The following is a 19,652-nucleotide window of genomic DNA, read 5'->3' on the forward strand; positions in this document are numbered from 1 at the left end:
GTATTTGCATATGTCATTTTATTATGATTCTCTGAATCTGGTAAAGAGTGAATAATGAATTGCCCTTCCTGTTTTTTGTTGTTCAGCTATTACTGAGTAGGCTTCTTTCTGTAAGGGGTGTGCTGGGAGAACATTCCCAGTCCTCTTGGATCCTCCCAGTCAGCTGAGGTCCACTTCTGTCTCTTCACAGTTACTGCCATCAGTGGAAGGAGACAGAATTCAGGTTACAAGAGTTTAAACAGCATTTTGGTGCATGTGTGCTCGGAGTCCAAGCATTTTAAGGAGCCATTAAAAAACCCCACTAGTCCTCTGCCCTGCTCCACGCTCAGAGTGTGGAGTGGACAGGGCTCGTCAGGTGACTCCCAAACCCCTGGCTGCTTTTAAAGATGACCACGATGCTCAGAGGTCCTCAGTAGCCAAGGAAGGCAATGGGAAACTCCTCCCCAGCCTTAGCCCAGCCGAGACAAAGGCCTTTTCTGTGGGAGCTTGCTCCCAGTGGGAGAGTCCAAAACTCTACTTGGCAGCAGCTGCCTGGGATCACAGGGGAAGCGGGGCGGGTCTGGCAGCTGCTTGGTCCCTGGGGGAGACCAGGAGCAGGCCCTCCCTTTCTTCTCCGCATGTCCCCTCTCCTCTCTCAAGTGACACTTCATTTTTTTTTTCCTTCTTCATCTGTACTTTACTGTGGCCCCCTAGAGATGAGCTAGGACTCAACCAGGTTACTTGCCGGTTCCCCTTTCTTTGCAAATGTGAGGTTTGTTATTTGTTTAGAATTGTTAGCCTGCTCGGAGTTTGTTCTCTGTGCATCTTCTCTGGCAAAGTGAGGTGTGTGTTTGTGGTGGTGATATGTGTAAATATATACTGGGGCGAGACCACCAAACCTGTATTTTACTAATGACCAATGGGAGATCTGAACTCGCATGTTGGTTCATTATTATCCTAGAGACTCATACATTTAAAAACACCATACTAAAAGCATTGGCTTCCCAGATGGTGCAGTGGTAAAGAATCCACCTGCAAATGCAGGAGACAAAAGAGATGTGGGTTCGATGCTTGACATTGGGAAGATCCCCTGGAGAAGGAAATGGCAATCCACTCCAGTATTCTTGCCGAAAATCCCATGGGCAGAGGAGCCTGGTGGGCTACAGTCTATGGGGACCGTAAAGAGTCAGCCTTGACTGAGCACGTGTGTGCACATACACACACACACACATGCATGTGTTGTGATGAGGGTCCCAGGTGTACCTGGGTCAAAGCTGTTGAGAGACACTACATTTCTGATGCTTAGACAGGGCCTGACAATTAGTGGTGCTGAATGCCTTTTTATTTTATAAACTGTGCAGTAACCTTCTATTTTAAAACCAGAGAAGCCAGAGAAGGGATGATTCAAAGAATATACAATCCTTATCCCAAAATGGTGGTTTGACAGGACAGTATGCCTTCCTCTGAACACCCATTTCATCTGGCTTTCATGATTTGACTACTGAAGACCCAGAAATACTCTGGCAAGTGACACTGATCTGATTACTATATGTCAGAAAACATTTGGATGTTTCAGTCATATTAGAAAAGCTGTTCCCAAACTGTGCTGAAGCTGTTCTTAGGTTATATGTCATCATTTCTAACTTGCAGCCCCATTTCAGACCTGTGACCGTATGTCTTACAGTTGGTCGTGAATCATCGTTTCATTATGAAATGTGATGAGCGGCTGCCTAGCTGCATCTTAGGTTCAGGGAGCTGCATTGTGTGTGAGGGTCCGCCAGCAGTGGGACCTGTCTGTGTATTGAGTGCTGTTCACACCCACAGACAGTACTCAACTCACGTCTGTAAGGATTTCTAAGCATGTAAGATGTGTCAGGGTTTTAATTTGGTGATCTCGGCAAACTTCAGGTGCCGTTGGAGGGTCTTGGTTGTTCTTATACAGAGAGGTGAACGAGTTAGAAGACACTGCTTTGTGCAATCGCTAGAAAGAAATATGTAAAAACCAGTCACATTACATTGTTTAGTCGCTCAGTCAGTCCGACTCTTTGTGACTGTAGCCCACCAGGCTCCTCTGTTGCAGGCAAGAGTACTGGAGTGAGTTGCCATTCCCTTCTCCAGGGGATCTTCCCAACCCAGGGATTGAACTTGGGTCTCCTGCATTGTAGGCAAATTCTTTACTGTCTGAGCCACCAGGGAAGCCTCGCTTAGTCCATGACATGTTTAAATCATGCATTTGGTATGATTTGCACATGCATGAGGTTTCAGTGAGAATTACCACACAGCCCAGTGTCTGGACTGCACTTGGCCATCTGGCTCTGCTCCATATTCACGGCCGTCATCTGTCAAAGTCACGTGACTGCTGTGCCCATCAGCAGCGTGCTGTAGTGTCCTCATGGTTACACCTCCGGACTGAGCCACCACTCGGTGGCTGCAAGCCACTGCAAGCCACCACTGTGAGAATCGCTGGTGGGTGATGATTGTATGTTCTGCTGTGTGTTTGGTTTATAAGCAGTAATGAACAATGGCAAGTTCTGTTTTTAAAAAGACACTTTCTTTTTCATTTAGTCTCCTGGTTAATATCTTAATTGTTCCCCTTTCATGGATCACAGCCTTATCATGGGGAGGAGGCTGGCATAACTCAGTGAAGCGCTGAGCTATGCTCTGCAGGGCCTCCCAAGACAGACGGGTCGCAGTGAAGAGTTCTAATGATCTTGTGTCTTTTATATTAAAGAACAGTGTTAGTGAATCAAACTTAGGTTCATTCTGTGAGGCTGTATGGAAGGTTCCTGGAGATGCTTGGCTGCACCAGTAGGTTTCGTGTGTGTGTGTGTGTGTGTGTGTGTGTGTGCATATGAACACACACGCACCTCCATGGCTTGCAGTCTTCCATGGAGAGGGAAGGGCAGCACTAAAGTGGAAGGAGCCTGTCAGTGTAGACAAGTCAGGAGGTCTTAGAGAACTGCTCATCACTTCATGTTGAAAATACATGAAGCAGAGGGAATTCTAGAGGTCTGGCTATACAAAGCTTCTCTCAGAGCTCTTCTTCACCTTCCCTCAAACGTCTCTTTCCTAACCGAGGCTTGCTTCCTCTCTTCCTCTCTTATTTTCTCTCTTCCGTTTTGCTCTCCTCCCGTCCTGTTGGTTGTGTGTAGTCTTCCCTCAGATGACTCCCTGAAGGTGTTTGGCGTCACCCTGTGTCCAGGCTCAGCAGGGGACAGGACGCCTCGAGGAAGCGGGGACCTTGGTACACTCACAGGAGTGACTTGTATCACCACCTGTCTCCTGCGCGCCCGCTCTGATTGTCCCTCACAGGCTCTTCCTTCCTTGCTTTGCTCATCTCATCTCAGAGTAGTGAGAGGCCAGGGAGTGAGCCCAGTCCAGGACAACCTGCCAGCACCCAGTGGTGCTTGTCTCCGGGCCCCCTGCCTGGCCTGATCTCTTGGGGGAGCCCCCTGTTCAGGACTGAAGGGCTCCTGGGCTCAGCCCCTGCCTGTGCCCCGACCCCGGGGATGCTCCTGTGAGAGGCTCTCAGAGGTGAACCTCCTCCGCCTTAAATGCTCTGGACAGTTTGTACTTACAAGTGCTCTCTAGAAAAGAAACAGCCCTTCCTGGTAATCTGTCGAAATAATATTGGCCAGTTGTTCCCCCCTTTCCTCCCATTTTTACAGGTGAGCAACTTGAGGCTCAGAGAAGTAGAATGAGCTGCCTGGGGGCACGTGGTCAGCGAAGGAGCCTGGTCCACACATGCCCTCTGCTGCCTGTTCATCTTTACCTTGTGTTCTTGTTGTCTTGTTTGCTGAGCTTGTGATCACCTTGCAGAGGGTGAGCCCCCAGTTCTTGGCAAAGGTCACAGCACCTGTCTCCCTTGTTGGAGGGGCCGGGACCCTCTGATGGCCTGCGTGTGGAGGAAGTCCAGTCATGCCTGTCATTCAGACACTGCATGTTTTATTTTTTTCTTAAGGATGAAGAGGAGGAAATCAAACTGGAGATAAATATGCTGAAGAAATATTCTCATCATAGAAATATTGCAACGTATTACGGTGCTTTCATTAAAAAGAGCCCCCCAGGACACGATGACCAGCTTTGGGTAAGCAAGCGTCTTCCTGCATGTTTTGTGGGGTTTCCTTTTTGGTTGTACTAGAACGGCATTAAGAACCTTCCAGAGGAAGGGGAGAGAAAAGCAGAGGGGTAAAGTCTGGTATCTTCCCTGGACTTCTCAGTGGAAGGCATCCTGAATGTTTATTTTGGTGTTGATTTCACGTTGCAGGGAAAAGAGTTTGTGTTTTGGGAATAAGGTGGCACAGTGAGAAACAAGGGAAACACGTAAAATAGCAAGGAAGTTAGGAGCTTGAAATCAAAAGCAGTATGATGAAAACTTTATGAAATTAGTGTAGCATCTCAGCAACATGCATTTTCTTTACTTCCGTGGGAGTGAGAGACAAGCTGCAAGACAACAAGCTTAGTTCTGTGATTTACTAAGAGCGGTGAATTTCGGGTAAATTCGTGGAACTTATACATGTTCAACCTCACCTCTTATTGAACATGGTTCAAGATGTGACACTGAGATAATGCTGGCTCTGTAGTGATCACATTAATTCTACCAAAAGTACTGGATTTACAGAGAGGGAAGATAAATGAATATTCTTCTGATTTTTTTTTTTTAAGTCATTGTAGAATATTTGCAAAGTTAGGAAAGTTTTAAAGGGGAAAAAAATACCTTTATTTCTATTACCCATATCTAAACATAGTTAAAATTTTAGAATAGTTCATTTTCTAAGTACTTTAAAAATATGCTTTGTTCATATTGTTCAAACATCTAAGTATTGTAAAGAGTGTCTAGTGAAAAGTTCTGTGCTGCTTAAAATTAGTCTTCCACCCCAGTTAACATAAAATAGTTGGAGAATCACAACGTTGTGGAAAATAGAACATTTCTGATGCTGGCAAGTGAGACGCCTGTTGGGGAGTATCTGGGTCAGGCTTCTGATGACTGGGTGTTGGTTAAGGACAGACGGCCCATCTGTGCCTGTGCTCTGGCGACAGGGGCTGCAGGGCCTCTGCCCAGGCTGTGCTGTGGAGTGAGGACCCCAGAGTCCTGGACCCATGTGCCTGCCCAGGAGATGGGGTGGTGGAATACGCCCTCAGGGGTTTGGTGCCTCCACAGTGATCACTCGCCCAGTGATCGCCTTTTAGGAAAAGGGTGGGAGTTGGACTGCCCCCGGCCTGCCCGGGGAGGGTGCTGACGCCTGCGGTGCTCTGACCGCCAGCGGGATGCGCCCGTGTCTTGTCTCCCTGCAGCTCGTTATGGAGTTCTGTGGGGCCGGATCCATCACAGACCTGGTGAAGAACACCAAGGGCAACACGCTAAAGGAAGACTGGATAGCCTACATCTCCAGGGAGATCCTGCGGGTAGGCCGCCCCCAGCTCCGCTTTCTCTGCATTTGCTGCTTGTGCTGGTCGTTCAGTCGCTCAGTCGTGTCCGACTCTTGGCGACCCCGTGGACCGTAGCACGCCAGGCTTCCCTGTCCTTCACCAGCTCCCAGCACTTGCTCAAACTCATGTCCATCGAGTCGGAGATGCCATCCGACCACCTCATCCTCTGTCATCCCCCTTCTCCTGCTGCCCCCAATCCTCCCAGCATCAGTTGCCACTGTACAGATTATTCTTTTCACAACAACCAAGGGTTCCGTATAGCCAGTTGGCTTCGACAGTTGAAGCCACATCACGATGTTGACTCTGGCCTGTATCTAAAGAAACCAGACTTAAAATAGTTGTGTGTGTGTGTGTTTTTAATGTAATTTATTTCCCTGAATTCATCCTGCAGTTATTCAAAAGAAAATCAGAGTGCAGAGGACGAGAAATAATCTTTAGCTTGTGTTGTTTATGGAAATCCTGTGTCTGAGCTTGTAAATCAGTATTAATGGTGCTAAATGCTGGCTTTCAGAGTCATCTTCTGGGCTTTGGCATTAACAGAATCTGCTGCAGTATTTACGAGGGAAAGTTCTTGTGTTTAACGTTATTTACAGCCAGTTGGAAAGCTGGTTTATGGTCTTTGAGCCAGTTTGGGAGCTACCAAATGATGTTCGCAGCTTCTGAGATTCTTTTCAGTAGTGGAGCCATTGTGGCAGCGCAGTGTGTCTGAAAATAATGTATTTGAAAACTGCTTGTGAGTTGCCCGTGGGCTTCTTCTCTTCTGTCACAGTTTTCTCTCTACTTTACCTGTAAATCACACACTTAAATGACTTGGTTGGATTTCATTTACGGACCACATTTTGAAAAATAAAGACTATGGAATTGAATTGGAATCTAATTGTAAAAAAACCCTGTTACTTTATTTTTTATGTATAGGTAAATTTATGTTTAAGCTTCACAGAGGACTGCAGGTTTTTAAAAATGCTGTCTAGAATTCATGGCGACAGTTTGAATTTCTTTTTATTTTGTTTACAGAGCTCTTGAAAATAGATAATTCTCTTAAGACGACTAGTTGGATAGGGAGAGGTGGGAGACCTGTCTTTGTACCATCACATTCACATTTCATTATAAAAGCATGAGAACTCTTCTGTGGTTACTAAAGGAGCCTTAACTTGTGAGACTGCGCCCCCCGCCTCCCGCCGCTGTGGGGGACTTCAGTGAGTGGGCCCCTGCAGTGTCCTGAGAGCAGAGTTGTTGTTGCTTAGTCACTCGGTTGTGTCTGACTCTTTGTGACTCCATGGATTGTAGCCCGACAGGCTCCTCTGTCCATGGGATTCTCCAGGCAAGTATACTGGAGCAGGTTACCATTTCCTTCTTCAGGGGATCTTCCTAACCCAGGGATCAAATCCACCTCTCCTGCTTTGGCAGGTGGATTCTTTACCACTGAGCCACCTGCGAAGCCCTATGATAACAATAAAAAACCCCACTAAAATGTTAAACACGAAAAATCAAGTAAACAGTGCATTCTCATCTACCCTTTCTCAATTGCCGCATCTTAGACTGGATAGGTCGGTTGTGCCTTGGGAGGCAGCTGCTTATTAGGTTCTCTGGCAGAAGTCGGGACAAGTAGAGTTGTGAGAATGCTGCCTTTTTGTCTTTCTGACCATATTTGGATGCAAACTGCGTTTTTGTTCTCCCACCACCTCTCATCAGAGGCATGCTCTGGGCTTCATTCCAGACACGAGGTCATCAAAAAGTGCTGTGTGCCCATTAGGGCTTACTTCCTTGGGAGAAAAAGAAAGATGCTTGATTGGCACATGAAGCTCTGTGGATGGCACAACGGTTGTACCCGTGGGGTAGAGGTGGGGTCAGTCAGTAGTTCACAGCTTGTGGCTCTTTGGTGGGAAAACTAGGCTGGGTTCAAGGGCCAGACCTTAAGCCCACTCTCACCCTTGCTTTTCCCCGGAATGCATGCGGCTCACATCCCCCCAGGCTCACCCACTGCACGGTGGGCGTGCAGCGTGGGAAAACAACCGTCCCGTACACAAATAGCACACGTTGCAGGAGAGACGCTGCAGATGGCCACTAAACACGCGCCTTCGGGAAAAGCTAGAGACTGGTAGTGCTCCCCTCAGCCTGGCCCTGGCCCCTCGGGACTGGGCGTGTGTCTCTTTATGGTGTCACTGATGATACCTTGCTGGACACCCACTGAAGTTGAATTCTGTGTGCACTTTATTTTTCAATATTTGTTTGTTTGCCTGCTCTGGGTCTTAGGTGTGGCACGTGGACTTAGTTGCCCCACAGTATGTGGGGATGTTAGCTCCCCAACCAGGGATAGAACCTGCGTCCCCTGCATTGGAAGGTGGATTCTTAACCACTGGACCACCAGGGAAGAACCAGAGAATGTTTTTTTTTTTTTTTTCTTTCTTTCTTTCTTTTAATCTTTTGGCCACACTAAGTGATATGTGGGATCTTGGTTCCCTGACCAGGGATCCATTCCGTGTCCCCTGCATTGGAAGATGAATTCTTAACCCCTGAACCATGGAATATTATAAGGGGTGCATTCTGGACTGTTCACTGGCAGTATCAGAGAAGTAAATCTCTCTGTGTCTTGCCTGTAGGGCCTGGCCCATCTCCACATCCATCACGTGATCCACCGCGACATCAAGGGCCAGAATGTGCTGCTGACCGAGAACGCAGAGGTGAAGCTGGGTAAGTGTGATCTGATGCCCGCTGGGGTGCAGTCCTCTGCTGGCATCACCCCCGTTTCCCCTTCCGTCCTGTTGGAGAAGTGGGAGCCAGGCTTACCTCTTAGCGTGGCTCCAGGCCCACTTCATCCATGCCCCAGACTCCCCCAGCAGTCCCTCTGGTGGTCTCTGTGGTAAACTCAGGGACCTGTGAGTACAGGCCCCTGGGGAAACCCCCAGGCTGGTCGAGCATCTTGGCCTTATGGTGACTTGGCTCTGGAGGGGCGCTCCTTATCTGTGTTGCTGGAGGGTCGCGCATCCACGCCGTGCTGGTGTGTGGCTTACTCTGAAGACCCTGCTCTGCTCCGTGTCTGCGTCCTGTTGTTTACTGGTTTGCTCACTGTGGTCCCCTTTCCTTCCTTCCTCTGGCCGCAGTGGACTTCGGGGTGAGTGCCCAGCTGGACAGGACCGTGGGAAGGAGGAACACGTTCATAGGCACCCCATACTGGATGGCCCCTGAGGTCATTGCCTGTGACGAGAACCCGGACGCCACCTACGATTACAGGGTAAGGTGCCGCCAGCCTGGCCTTGTGGGCTGTGCCGGTCCTGGGCATGGGTTCTGCCCCCACGTCCCCCTCCCTGCTCCAGCGAGGACCGCATGGACTCCTGCTATAGGGCACATCTGCCGGGACAGTATTTTGAGGCTTTTTGTGTGTGTGTGTGTGTGTGTGTGTGTGGTCCATTTCTACATCAGCTCTGTTCTAAGTCAGGTGCTGCTTTCAAGGTGGGAGGGGTCACTCTCAGTCTCAGAAATTTTTTTGTCCCAAGTCAGTTCAGTGCTTCTGCTCTGTTTACTGTTCTTTTTAATTTGAAGAGTATCAGGTATTTCTTATTTCAGAAATATTGTCAGATTACATAGCAAGCACCTTGTGAAATTTCAGTCTTGCTAAAGAGCTGTGCACCTTTGCTTTGGTCACAAATGTGTTCAAACTCTGAGAGTGACCTCTAGAGACGTGTGTCAATAATGCAGTTCTTGGTCCTGATGAAAAGTCTTATTTGATCATCAGACTGTGGCTGAGAGTTGGATCGTAGGTACGGCAAGTGGTTCTAATTAACGATCATTATTATCATTATTGCATAACTTTTTACAAAGCTGTATAATACAAGGCAGATTGTATAGCTTTTCCATCACCCTCTTCATGAGTTGACTGAACTTTATGAGCTGATCATTTATTTACTTGGAAGGTGTTCTTCCAGATGTGTTTGTGCTCGTAATTTCTTGGCAAACTTCCTTTTGGTTCGTACCCCCCAAGAATGCATGTATGTGGTTTGTGTGAATGCCCAGTGGTGGCGAGTCCCAGGCCTCACAGTGAGGATGGTGCCCTAATGTCTGCTTTGTTCTGCAGAGTGACCTCTGGTCCTGTGGCATCACTGCCATTGAGATGGCTGAAGGCGCTCCCCGTAAGTAGCCTGCCTGCCTTGTCAGCCCAGTTCTGTGCAACGTAAACCTGGTCTCGTGGCTTCAGAAACAGTGGCTTCATGATGGAGTTGTTCCTGGTGGGGCGTTCAGATGAAGGAATCATAAATACAGTGGAGTTTTAGATGTGAAAGGAGTTCTTGGCACACATCAGTCCTTCTGAAGGTCTCCCTGAGGTTCATGGGCCTTTTAAGTTGTAATTAGATGTGTGACCTGGATTTACTCTGACATCAGATAATGACAGCCCACTCCAGTATTTTTGCCTGGAGAACCCCATGGACAGAGGAGCCTGGTGGACTCAGTCCATGGGGTTGCAGAAGTTGGACAGGACTAAGCATGCACACACACACACAGTAATAGGCAATAATGTTTCTTTTTATAGTTTGAACTTAGTATTCAGTGAAACTGGTCCTAACACAGGAAATTTCCATTTTACTTATGTTTTAACTTTAAAAATAGAGGCACAACCTTTTATCCATGGAATTTATTTATTTATTTTTTTGGTATTACCTGTGAAATTTTGCTTCTGCTTTGGATTAAATCAGTGACAACTCTGTGAAATTGATTTTTAATGAGGAATAGAGTAGACTCGGAGAAGGCAATGGCACCCCACTCCAGTACTCTTGCCTGGAAAATCCCATGGACGGAGGAGCCTGGTGGGCTGCAGTCTGGGGTTGCGAAGACTCAGACACAACTGAGCGACTTCACTTTCACTTTTCACTTTCATGCATTGGAGAAGGAAATGGCAACCCACTCCAGTGTTCTTGCCTGGAGAATCCCAGGGACGGGGGAGCCTGGTGGGCTGCCGTCTATGGGGTTGCACAGAGTCAGACACGACTGAAGTGACTTAGCAACAGAGTAGAATTGCAGAGAGCAGAGGAAAAAAAGAAACCCATTATTTTCTGCTGGTCCCTCTTGAATATATAACATTTGGTACATAGCTGCTGACTAAATATTTGTTGAATGAATGATCCCAGGTTGCCCCCAGCTAGGGATTGGTTGCACTGCAGAAGTGGCCGTCTGTGCTGATCACCCTGTGCTCCATCGTGTCCCCCGAGGGGCTGAGATGGGGCAGGACTGCCCCATGCTTTGTCCGGTTCCCTTTCGCAGCGGGAACAGCACCCTCCTTTCTTTGGCCCTATCTCCCAGCTGTCTTGTAAGGTGCTTGTGAAGGTAAATAAACACACGGAAATACCTGTTGTGACATACTTGTGTGTCCAAGTGCACCTCTCACGCCTTCACTGGGCCAGTGATCAGAGGGTAAACAGTCATCGAACAAAATTAAACAATCCCATCACTCCCCGATTTCAGGAACACTCACTCGTAAGCAGTGGACATGCCTGCTAGTACTCCTGAGTTCAGGCATTGTGTGAAGGCCATTACAGCTGCATCTCATTTAATCCTCATGACAGTCCTATGAAAATAAAAATATTTTTGTTGTCGTCCGATAGCTGACTTAAGCTGTTAACTCCTTTAGGACTTTGAATCAGTATTTATCTTTGATTTATGAATGCTTTCCAGTGTCTGTTCGAAATGGTCTGTTCTTCTCATTGCTCTGGTCCTCCTCGTGTTTTGCTGTGCTTCAGTGGGGGGTTCGGGGTATGTTCTCAGCTGCATAACTAGATGTGCAGGCTGCTTGACATGAAGCAAGTCGATAGGACAGCAGGCAGAGTATGTGATGCCCCGAATGGGTCCCGGAAACGAGACCGAGTGACTGAGTGCATAACTGACACGCCTCTCCTCTCCCCAGCTCTCTGCGACATGCATCCCATGAGAGCCCTGTTTCTCATCCCCCGGAATCCTCCTCCCCGGCTGAAGTCCAAAAAATGGTAAGATGCACGTGCTTTGTTGTTGTCATTCTCTTCCTTTAAAAAAAAAGTGTTCCTTTTTAGTTTGACTTCAGGACAGAATCCTGGCCATTCTGACTGCCAAAGAACACAGAAGTCAGTGTTACAAAGTGTATTGCTTTAGTTTTTAATGTTTTTTTTTTCCTCTTGATCCATTGTCCTCGAATGGTAAAAATAGCACCAAGTGACTCTATGAAACACCAACACAATATTTTAAAAAAGGTTCAGTTTTAATATTTAAATATACCTCTTAGTGTAATGGGCTTCCCTGGTGGCTCAGACAGTAAAGAATCTGCCTGCAGTGTAGGAGACCTGGGTTCCATCCCTGGGTCAGGAAGATCCCCTGGAGAGGGGAATGGCAACCCACTCCAGTATTCTCGTCTGGAGAATTCCCTGGACGGAGGAGCCTGGCGGGCTGTAGTGCATGAGGTCGCAAGGAGCCAACACTTGTACTTCAGCAGCTGTTAGGTCTGCTCTTCTCGGGGGCATGTCCTCTGGTGTCCTGGAGCAGCGGTCCCCAACCTTTTGGGGACTAGGGACCGGCTTCATGGAAGACAGTTTTTCCACTGACTGGGGTTGGGGGGAAGGTTTTGGGGTGATTCATGAGCATGGGGTGATTACATTCAGGATGCGAGCTCCTCTGAGAATCTCATGCTGTGGCTGATCTGCCAGGGGGTGGAGCTCGGGTGATAGAGCGATGAGGAGCGGCAGCAAATACAGGGGAGGCTTCATCCCCCCGCCCGCCGCTCACCTCTTGCTGTGTGGCTGGTTCCTAATGGGCCGTGGACTGGTATGGGTCTGGGGGTTGGGGTGCCCTGTTTCAGAGTCCCTCTAGTCCACCGGTGTAGACACGCGCATGTATTTTCACCCTCGTTTCTCCTCTGTTCCCCTCTGTCTTCCTGTCTTCCCCCTTTCACCTGCTGGCGAGATTCCTTCTCCCTTCATCCTTTCTTTCACCACATTCAGCTCCAGGGAACCAAGGTGGTCTCGTCCCACTTACCAGTTCTTGGAGAGGTTCTTTAAGGCAACGACTGAGCCCCAGTTGGTCTCCTGTATTAAAACATGACAGCCATGTGCGCCCACGGGTGGCCAGCCCTGGAAACCACGTGTGAACAGTAGGTGTCACTAGGGAGTCAGCTGCGGGCTGGGTGACGCTATCCGGCTCACGCTAAACTGAACAACACTCATTTTCTCTTTGCTTTTTCTCAGATTTTACTGAAGGGAGTTTATGCGCCGTCTTCAGGGTATTTTCACAGTTTGTAAGTCAGTCGGTTATTCCGTCCATGACTTGCAGGCGTGGGTCAACCGCTGTGTACAGCACGGTGAAATAGAGAGACATGTGTAGGTAACAGTGGAGTCTCCCGTGCTCTTTCATCAGACTGCCTTGAGCTAAGCTGGATCAGACGCATTCTCAGCAGTTCACATCACTGCCTCAGCTTCCCCGGGCGTTCGAAAGGGTCGAGAGGGTCACAAACGTGAAGGCCTTTTTCCTTTACGGATGCAGTCTTCCTGTCCACAGGTTGTGAATTTCCATGACCACTTTGGCAGAAGTGGCCTTTGGAAAATGATCAGCGAATTCTCAGCAGAAGCTGACAGTTGTGTTTAAAGACTATATCGTAGCTGATTGTTTCTCTGATGTTAAATCTGTACATGGCCCGTGAGAAGCCCTTTGGAATTCTTTACCTTAGGGCTCCATCCTCAAACTCTCCAGTGTGAAGGTCTGAGGAGTGACCCAGGCATTTGTATTTTTAGTAAACTCCCCAGATGATCCTCCTGGGCCCTGGGGTTTGGGAATCCATGTGCCGTAGCATTCCTCTACCGCTGTGTAGAATCCTGTGCATTCCTCCTTAACCATAAAACAAGGCCACAGCTTCTTCAGGTGACTGAGGGCCCTTCTCTGCCTTGACCCTGACCTAGTTCTTTTAACTCTTTCCACTTTTCATTGCAGCATCAGAAAGCAATTCACTGTCCCGCTTGGACTCTGCTGCCTTGTCACTCTGGAATGGTGGCTTTTCTTGGGAAGGTTAAATATCCTCCTTTTTCTTGACATTGGACCCACTCCACTGTCTCAGTTCTTTTTTCTTCCTCACAATTTGATTATACATCCTCTATTGAATATACATACACTGTTTCCTATGTGTATGTCTTACAGAGCCCAGCATAAACAAATGTAAATTGTTGACACATAAATATTTGTTGGATTGAACGAAAATAGTAAGTTCTGAGTACAAATAGAAGACAGTAGAACTGATTCTCTCTTTTCCAGTTTTTTTTTAAATATTTAATTTTATATTGGAGTACGGTTGATGTACAATTATCATGTTAGTTTCAAGTGTACAACAAAGTGATTCAGTTATTCATATACATATACCTAGATAGCATATTGAAAAACAGAGACATTACTTTGCCAACAAAGGTCCGTCTAGTCAAGGCTTTGGTTTTTCCAGTGGTCATATATGGATGTGAGAGTTGGACTGTGAAGAAGGCTGAGCGCCAAAGAATTGATGCTTTTGAACTGTGGTGTTCGCAAAGACTCTTGAGAGTCCCTTGGACTGCAAGGAGATCCGACCAGTCCATTCTAAAGGAGATCAGCCGTGGGTGTTCTTTGGAAGGAATGATGCTAAAGCTGAAACTCCAGTACTTTGGCCACCTCATGCATAGAGTTGACTCATTGGAAAAGACCCTGATGCTGGGAGGGATTGGGGGCAGGAGGAGAAGGGGACGACAGAGGATGAAATGGCTGGATGGCATCACTGACTCGATGGACGTGAGTTTGAGTGAACTCCGGAAAATGGTGATGGACAGGGAGGCCTGGCGTGCTGCGATTCATGGGGTCGCAAAGAATCGGACACGACTGAGCGACTGAACTGATACCTGCCTTTTCAAATACTTTTCCCATTTAGGTTATTACAGAGTATTACACAAAGTTTCCCTGTGGTATACAGTAGGTTCTTGTTGTTACGTTTTATTCGTTTATTTTTTAAACTTTTTATTTTACATTGGAGTGTAGCCAGTTAATAATGTTGTGATAGTTTCAGGTGGACAGAAAGAACTCTTAAGGCATGAAGTAACTGGAAAAGACTGAACTCATTCTCTCAATCACATTTTTAAAGACTGAATAACTCATTCATTCAACAAAAATTTATTGCACACCTATTGTAGTTGACATGCTCAGAGCTGGGCCTTGCTGAGAAATGGGAAAGCGGGAACCAGTCCTGACCTGTATGGTTATAAACCAGGAGAGACAGAGACATAAATGTGAAGAGTGCAGTGTGTTACATGCAGAGAGCCCCAAATGAAGGGCTCCTGGCTTAGGGCGTGTGTGGTGCAGTGTTGCCAGGAAAGGTTTATGGACAGGAAGCTGTCTGAGCTGAGTCTCCAATAACAGGGTGGCTGAGAGTGTCTCCGCTGAGGCCGCAGAGGGGTCACCATAAGACAGAAATGGAGAAATGAGCAAAAATAAAGTGTCTGGTAGGGTAGATGTTGGCAACAGGGTCACTGCCCTTCTCAGCACTGTTATTTCTGCCTTTGTCCATTAAGTTCAGGACTTCTCTGGTGGCTCAGTGGTAAAGAATCTGCCTGCCAATGCACGAGACACGGTTTGATTCCTGGGTCGGGAAGATCCCCTGGAGGAGGGAATGGCAGCCCACTCCAGTATTCTTGCCTGGGAAATCCCGTGGCCAGAGGAGCCTCGTGGGCTACAGTCCATGGGGTTGCAAGAACTGGACATGACTTAATGGCTAAACAGTGACATTAAGGGTAGAGAGCTGACGCATAACTCAGCCTAAAACTGATGGACATGTTACCCTAACAAGATCCAGAGCCTCAAATCACTTACTTGGGTCCGTCTCTCGCTCTGTGTCTGTCCTTGTCTGTAAGGATCCACCATCTCTCCTCTGTCACCTTTAAGTTAGCGAGGACCTTCCTGCACTCGCTTTCCTCCTCCCCGATTCCACGATCAACAAGCAACATTAACTCCCACTGCTCCTGCGGCTCCCCATGTGCAGCGTGATTCCTAAACTGTGTTGAAGTGATGCTCTGGCCCCCAGGGTCGCTGCTTCTTTCCTGTTTTATCCCCGCGCACTTGCAGCGTTGCTCATAGTGAATCCTGAAGCCCCGTCTCATGTACCAGCTTGTAAGTTACTGATACTTTGGAGCTTTGCTCTTCATGGTAGAAATCTGATGATCTTTTTTTCACTTTCTCTTTTAGGTCCAAGAAGTTTTTTAGTTTTATAGAAGGATGCCTGGTGAAGAATTACATGCAGCGGCCCTCCACCGAGCAGCTTCTGAAGCATCCTTTCATTAGGGATCAGCCGAACGAAAGGCAGGTTAGAATCCAGCTTAAGGACCATATAGACCGGACCAGGAAGAAGAGAGGAGAGAAAGGTATGAAGTCTGGTTTTATTCTCATCTTAAATATTCTTTTAGTTTTTTGCCAATCAGAGTAAGTTATTCCTTTCCTACTCGAGTTTGGGCTCATCTGGCCCGGGCTTGAGTGCCTAGACCAGGTTGGTCTAGGGGCCAGCCTGGCTCCGGCAGTGGTGACCCCGGCTAGCGGGGCCCTGCGGCCGGTCAGTACATGATGCCGTCACCTCAGGTCACATCTTGATGGCGGTGCTTTCCACTGTGCTGGGGGCCTTGCGCTCTGTGTGGGCCATGCAGAGCTCGGCATGTGGGCCGCACGTGTCAACCATTGGTCTGTTACACGCTTCTCTCCTGCTCAGGGGTTTCCAGAGCTTGATGCTGCTGTGGGGCTGTGACAAGCCTGTGCTTTTGTCTCCTTTTGCTGTTCTTTCATCAGTTTTTCCCTGGTCCCACCTTTATACTTATTAGCTTATTTATTTTAGTTGAAGTATAGTTGATTTACAGTGTTGCATTCATTTCTGATGTAAAGTGATTCAGTCATATATATATATATATATATATATTCTTTTTCATATACTTTTCCATTATGGTTTGCTGCAGGATATTGAATATAGTGCCCTGTGCTGTTTAGTAGGCCCTTGTTGTTTACTTTATATATAGTAGTGTGTATCTGGCGGCTTCTCAGGTGGTGCTAGTGGTAAAGAACCTGCCAGCCAATGCAGGTAGACGTGAGAGACTCAGATTCAATCCCTGGGTTGGGAAGATCCCCTGGAGGAGGAGGGCATGGCAACCCACTCCAGTATTCTTGCCTGGAGAAGCCCATGGACAGAGGAGGCTGGTGGGCTACGGTCCATACGGTTGCAAACAGTCGGACACAACTGAAGCGACTTAGCACCCGGTGTGTTGTGGTATCTGCTAATCCCAAACTCTTAATTTATCCTGTCCCTCTCTTTCCCCCTTGGTAACCATCAGTTTGTTTTCTGTGTGTGTGATTCTGTTTCTCTTTTGCATGTAAATCAGTTGATTTGTATCATCTTTTTAGATTTCACAAATATGTGATATCATATGGTATTTGTCTTCCTCTGCCTGATTTACTTCACCTTTATAATTTTGGGGAACATGTGATTTTGGTTTTCTGCTCTGAGTACCTACTTTTTCTCCATCCAGCAGACTTTTGCCTGCTTTTGTCTAAGATGATCCCTAAGTGCTAAAAATAACTGAATATATTCTTTTATTGCCTTAGTTTAGGCAGTTAAATCTCTGTCTTTTTTGTTTTGACATCAAAATGGACTTTGTGAATTTGTTGATGCTCATGGCCCATTTTTCTTTCATGTCGCGGCTTCTGTAGCCCCTCGCCCAGCCCTGCGCCCCCTGAGCCGAGCATCCCACAAGGGATTGTCACGCGTATAAGGGAATCAGCTCTTCTGCTGGCCCAGGGCCTGAGCACCCATCACAGTGGGACTCACCGTCAAGGTCCTCCTCTCCGCGAGTTCCCCACACTCGTCACTGTTTTCTCCAAGAATCTGTGGTTTATACTCAGTAGTGATGCTTTCGGAGGTGCTTGCCCTACATGCAGCGTCGCCATTTGTGAACAACCCGCTCATCCTGTCCTTTTCTTTACAGATGAAACCGAGTATGAGTACAGTGGGAGTGAGGAAGAGGAGGAGGAGGCGCCTGAGCAGGAGGGCGAGCCCAGGTAAGGACAGGGCGCTGTGTCCCTGCTGGGGTTAGGGTTGCCGGAGACGCCCTTGTCATGTGAAGGAGTCGTCGGTTTTTCTGAAAATGCCTTAATATCTTCCCTCCTTCCATTCTTTCAAAGACTCTTGTAAAACACTGTCCCCGCTCTGGAGCTCCCTGCTGATTCTTTGCTGAGACTGTGCTGCCTCCTCTCCCCACGGTTTGGAAGTGGGCAGCTGTGCTTGGGTGGACTGGGGCAGGGCAGCTCACCCATGGCCATTCTCGCTCCAGGAGGTGTGGGTGGAAAACGTCTTGTAGCGTGTGACCCAGTCCTGCCCAAACTGAATTGTCCTGCTCACATGCTACTTAGGGCCTCCACTGAAAACACTACAGTCTTCCCCAGTACACACGTCTGTCTGTTGGTTGGTTGGTTGGTTTTCCTCTTCCCACCCGTGTGGTCACCAGCATTCACTGCCTTTATGAGGATGCTTTCTGGACTGATCCATTCTGTAGTCTGTTTTGGCCCTCTCTGGCTCCCCAAGACACAGGGAAGCAGAAGATGGAAGATTTGGTAGCAGGAACCTCATAGTGACTCGTTAATCAAGGAAGAGAAGATTTAAAAGCTTTAATAATGGTCTTGTCTGCCTGATGTCCAATGTAGCCGACTAGCTGGACACAAGGAGGGCCGGGAGTGTGGTTGAGAGACCACGTGTGCAGAGAATGGATGTTTGAAGAGAGCATATCAAGACAGAAGAGAATTTATTGGGGAAAACTCCATCGTATCTTTTTGTAATTACATGAAAGATTGTAATCCATTTGAGGCAAAGTTTTAGAGCAATGTGAACTGATTGCACGAGCAGTATAATTGTTTGGAGTTAGGGACATGATATAATGGAAGAGGCAGTTGAGGAAGATTTCTTTGCCATGTGATTCTGGGGGTTTGAGAGTGGAGAAATGACTCTCCCCCGGGAGACCAGCTGGGAGGGATGTGGTTCAATTTCCCTGTGCAGTGGTGCATCCTTGGGACCCCTTGGGCTGGGGAGTAGAGAGAGCGAGAGGGAGTAGAGAGAGTGAGAGGGTTACATGGCAGGGAGCAGGGGACCAGATGAGAACGTGAGGATCGGTACGTGCTGACGGTAACTCTGTTGTGACTACCTGTCTGGCCCGAAATGTGATGATGCTGTTCCTGATGGGAAGTCAGGTGGTCACAGAGGGTCCAACAACGGGTGGAAGATGGTGGCTTCAGCTTTCCACTGCACAGTTTGAGTGGACGTGAGAATCTTACCTAGATACCTCCTGTCAAATCAGACACCCAGGACAGTTTTATGGTATTTATGACCATATGAAAGAAAGATGAAAGGTGATGCTATTGAACTGTGGGTGCTAAGTCGCTTCAGTCGTGTCCGACTCTTTGTGAACCCATGGAGGTCTGCCAGCCTCCTCTGTCCGTGCGATTTTCCAGGCAAGGATACTGGAGTGGGTGGCCATTCCCTTCTCCAGAGCCTACCTAGAGATGTCCTATCTCTCTTAAAACTCAGGACTGAGTTTTAAGGTATTGATGATGCAGATGAAAGAAGAGGTGATGCTATTTAACTGTAGGCTTTAGTTATCCCCGTGAGTTTGTCTGCCAGGTCTCGGGGCGGGAGGAGCCCAGCGGATGTAGATGTGGACATGGACTGGCTCGCGGCCCTGAAAGCCCCTCACCTGCTTCCTCCCTCAGCTCCATCGTCAACGTGCCGGGGGAGTCGACGCTGCGCCGGGACTTCCTGCGGCTCCAGCAGGAGAACAAGGAGCGCTCCGAGGCCCTGAGGAGGCAGCAGCTCCTGCAGGAGCAGCAGCTCCGCGAGCAGGAGGAGTATAAACGGCAGCTGCTGGCGGAGAGGCAGAAGCGGATCGAGCAGCAGAAGGAGCAGAGGCGGCGGCTGGAAGAGGTAGAAGGACAGTGTTCGAGCCGGGTCCCGCTGTCTAGTCCCAGGGGCATCCCGGCGTTCTGAGGGCCGTTCTCCATGGTCCTCACCCCAGCTTGGCCACTCCGGGCGCGCTGATTCCCTCCGGCAGGACCGCACACGCCCAGAGGCCCCAGGAATGTTTTTCTCCCTTGTATGGTCTTAGGGACCTGCTCCGCCCCGTTACTCATCCTCTCTGTGCAGGTCGTGGGTGGCATCACCCTGGGTCAGTGGAGGCCGTGTCCACTGCGGTCAGAGTCTCCTG

General features: G+C 48.3%; 1 protein-coding gene across 34 annotated transcripts in view; it reads left to right on the forward strand.

Moving 5' to 3' along the window:
* The window catches only part of MAP4K4 (mitogen-activated protein kinase kinase kinase kinase 4), a 151,651-nt gene that overhangs the window by 92,967 nt on the left and 39,032 nt on the right, over positions 1-19,652 (forward strand). For all 34 annotated transcript variants that reach the window (XM_055539463.1, XM_055539466.1, XM_055539475.1 and 31 more), the window contains 9 exons: positions 3,941-4,066; positions 5,275-5,385; positions 8,010-8,100; positions 8,511-8,641; positions 9,482-9,536; positions 11,303-11,381; positions 15,610-15,785; positions 17,388-17,460; positions 19,162-19,372. In XM_055539463.1, coding sequence (XP_055395438.1) covers positions 3,941-4,066; positions 5,275-5,385; positions 8,010-8,100; positions 8,511-8,641; positions 9,482-9,536; positions 11,303-11,381; positions 15,610-15,785; positions 17,388-17,460; positions 19,162-19,372 — 1,053 coding nt within the window. The remainder of the gene's footprint in view (positions 1-3,940; positions 4,067-5,274; positions 5,386-8,009; positions 8,101-8,510; positions 8,642-9,481; positions 9,537-11,302; positions 11,382-15,609; positions 15,786-17,387; positions 17,461-19,161; positions 19,373-19,652) is intronic.

Source organism: Bubalus kerabau, chromosome 11 (genome assembly GCF_029407905.1).
Source record: "Bubalus kerabau isolate K-KA32 ecotype Philippines breed swamp buffalo chromosome 11, PCC_UOA_SB_1v2, whole genome shotgun sequence".
In the NCBI taxonomy this organism is placed as follows: domain Eukaryota; kingdom Metazoa; phylum Chordata; class Mammalia; order Artiodactyla; family Bovidae; genus Bubalus; species Bubalus kerabau.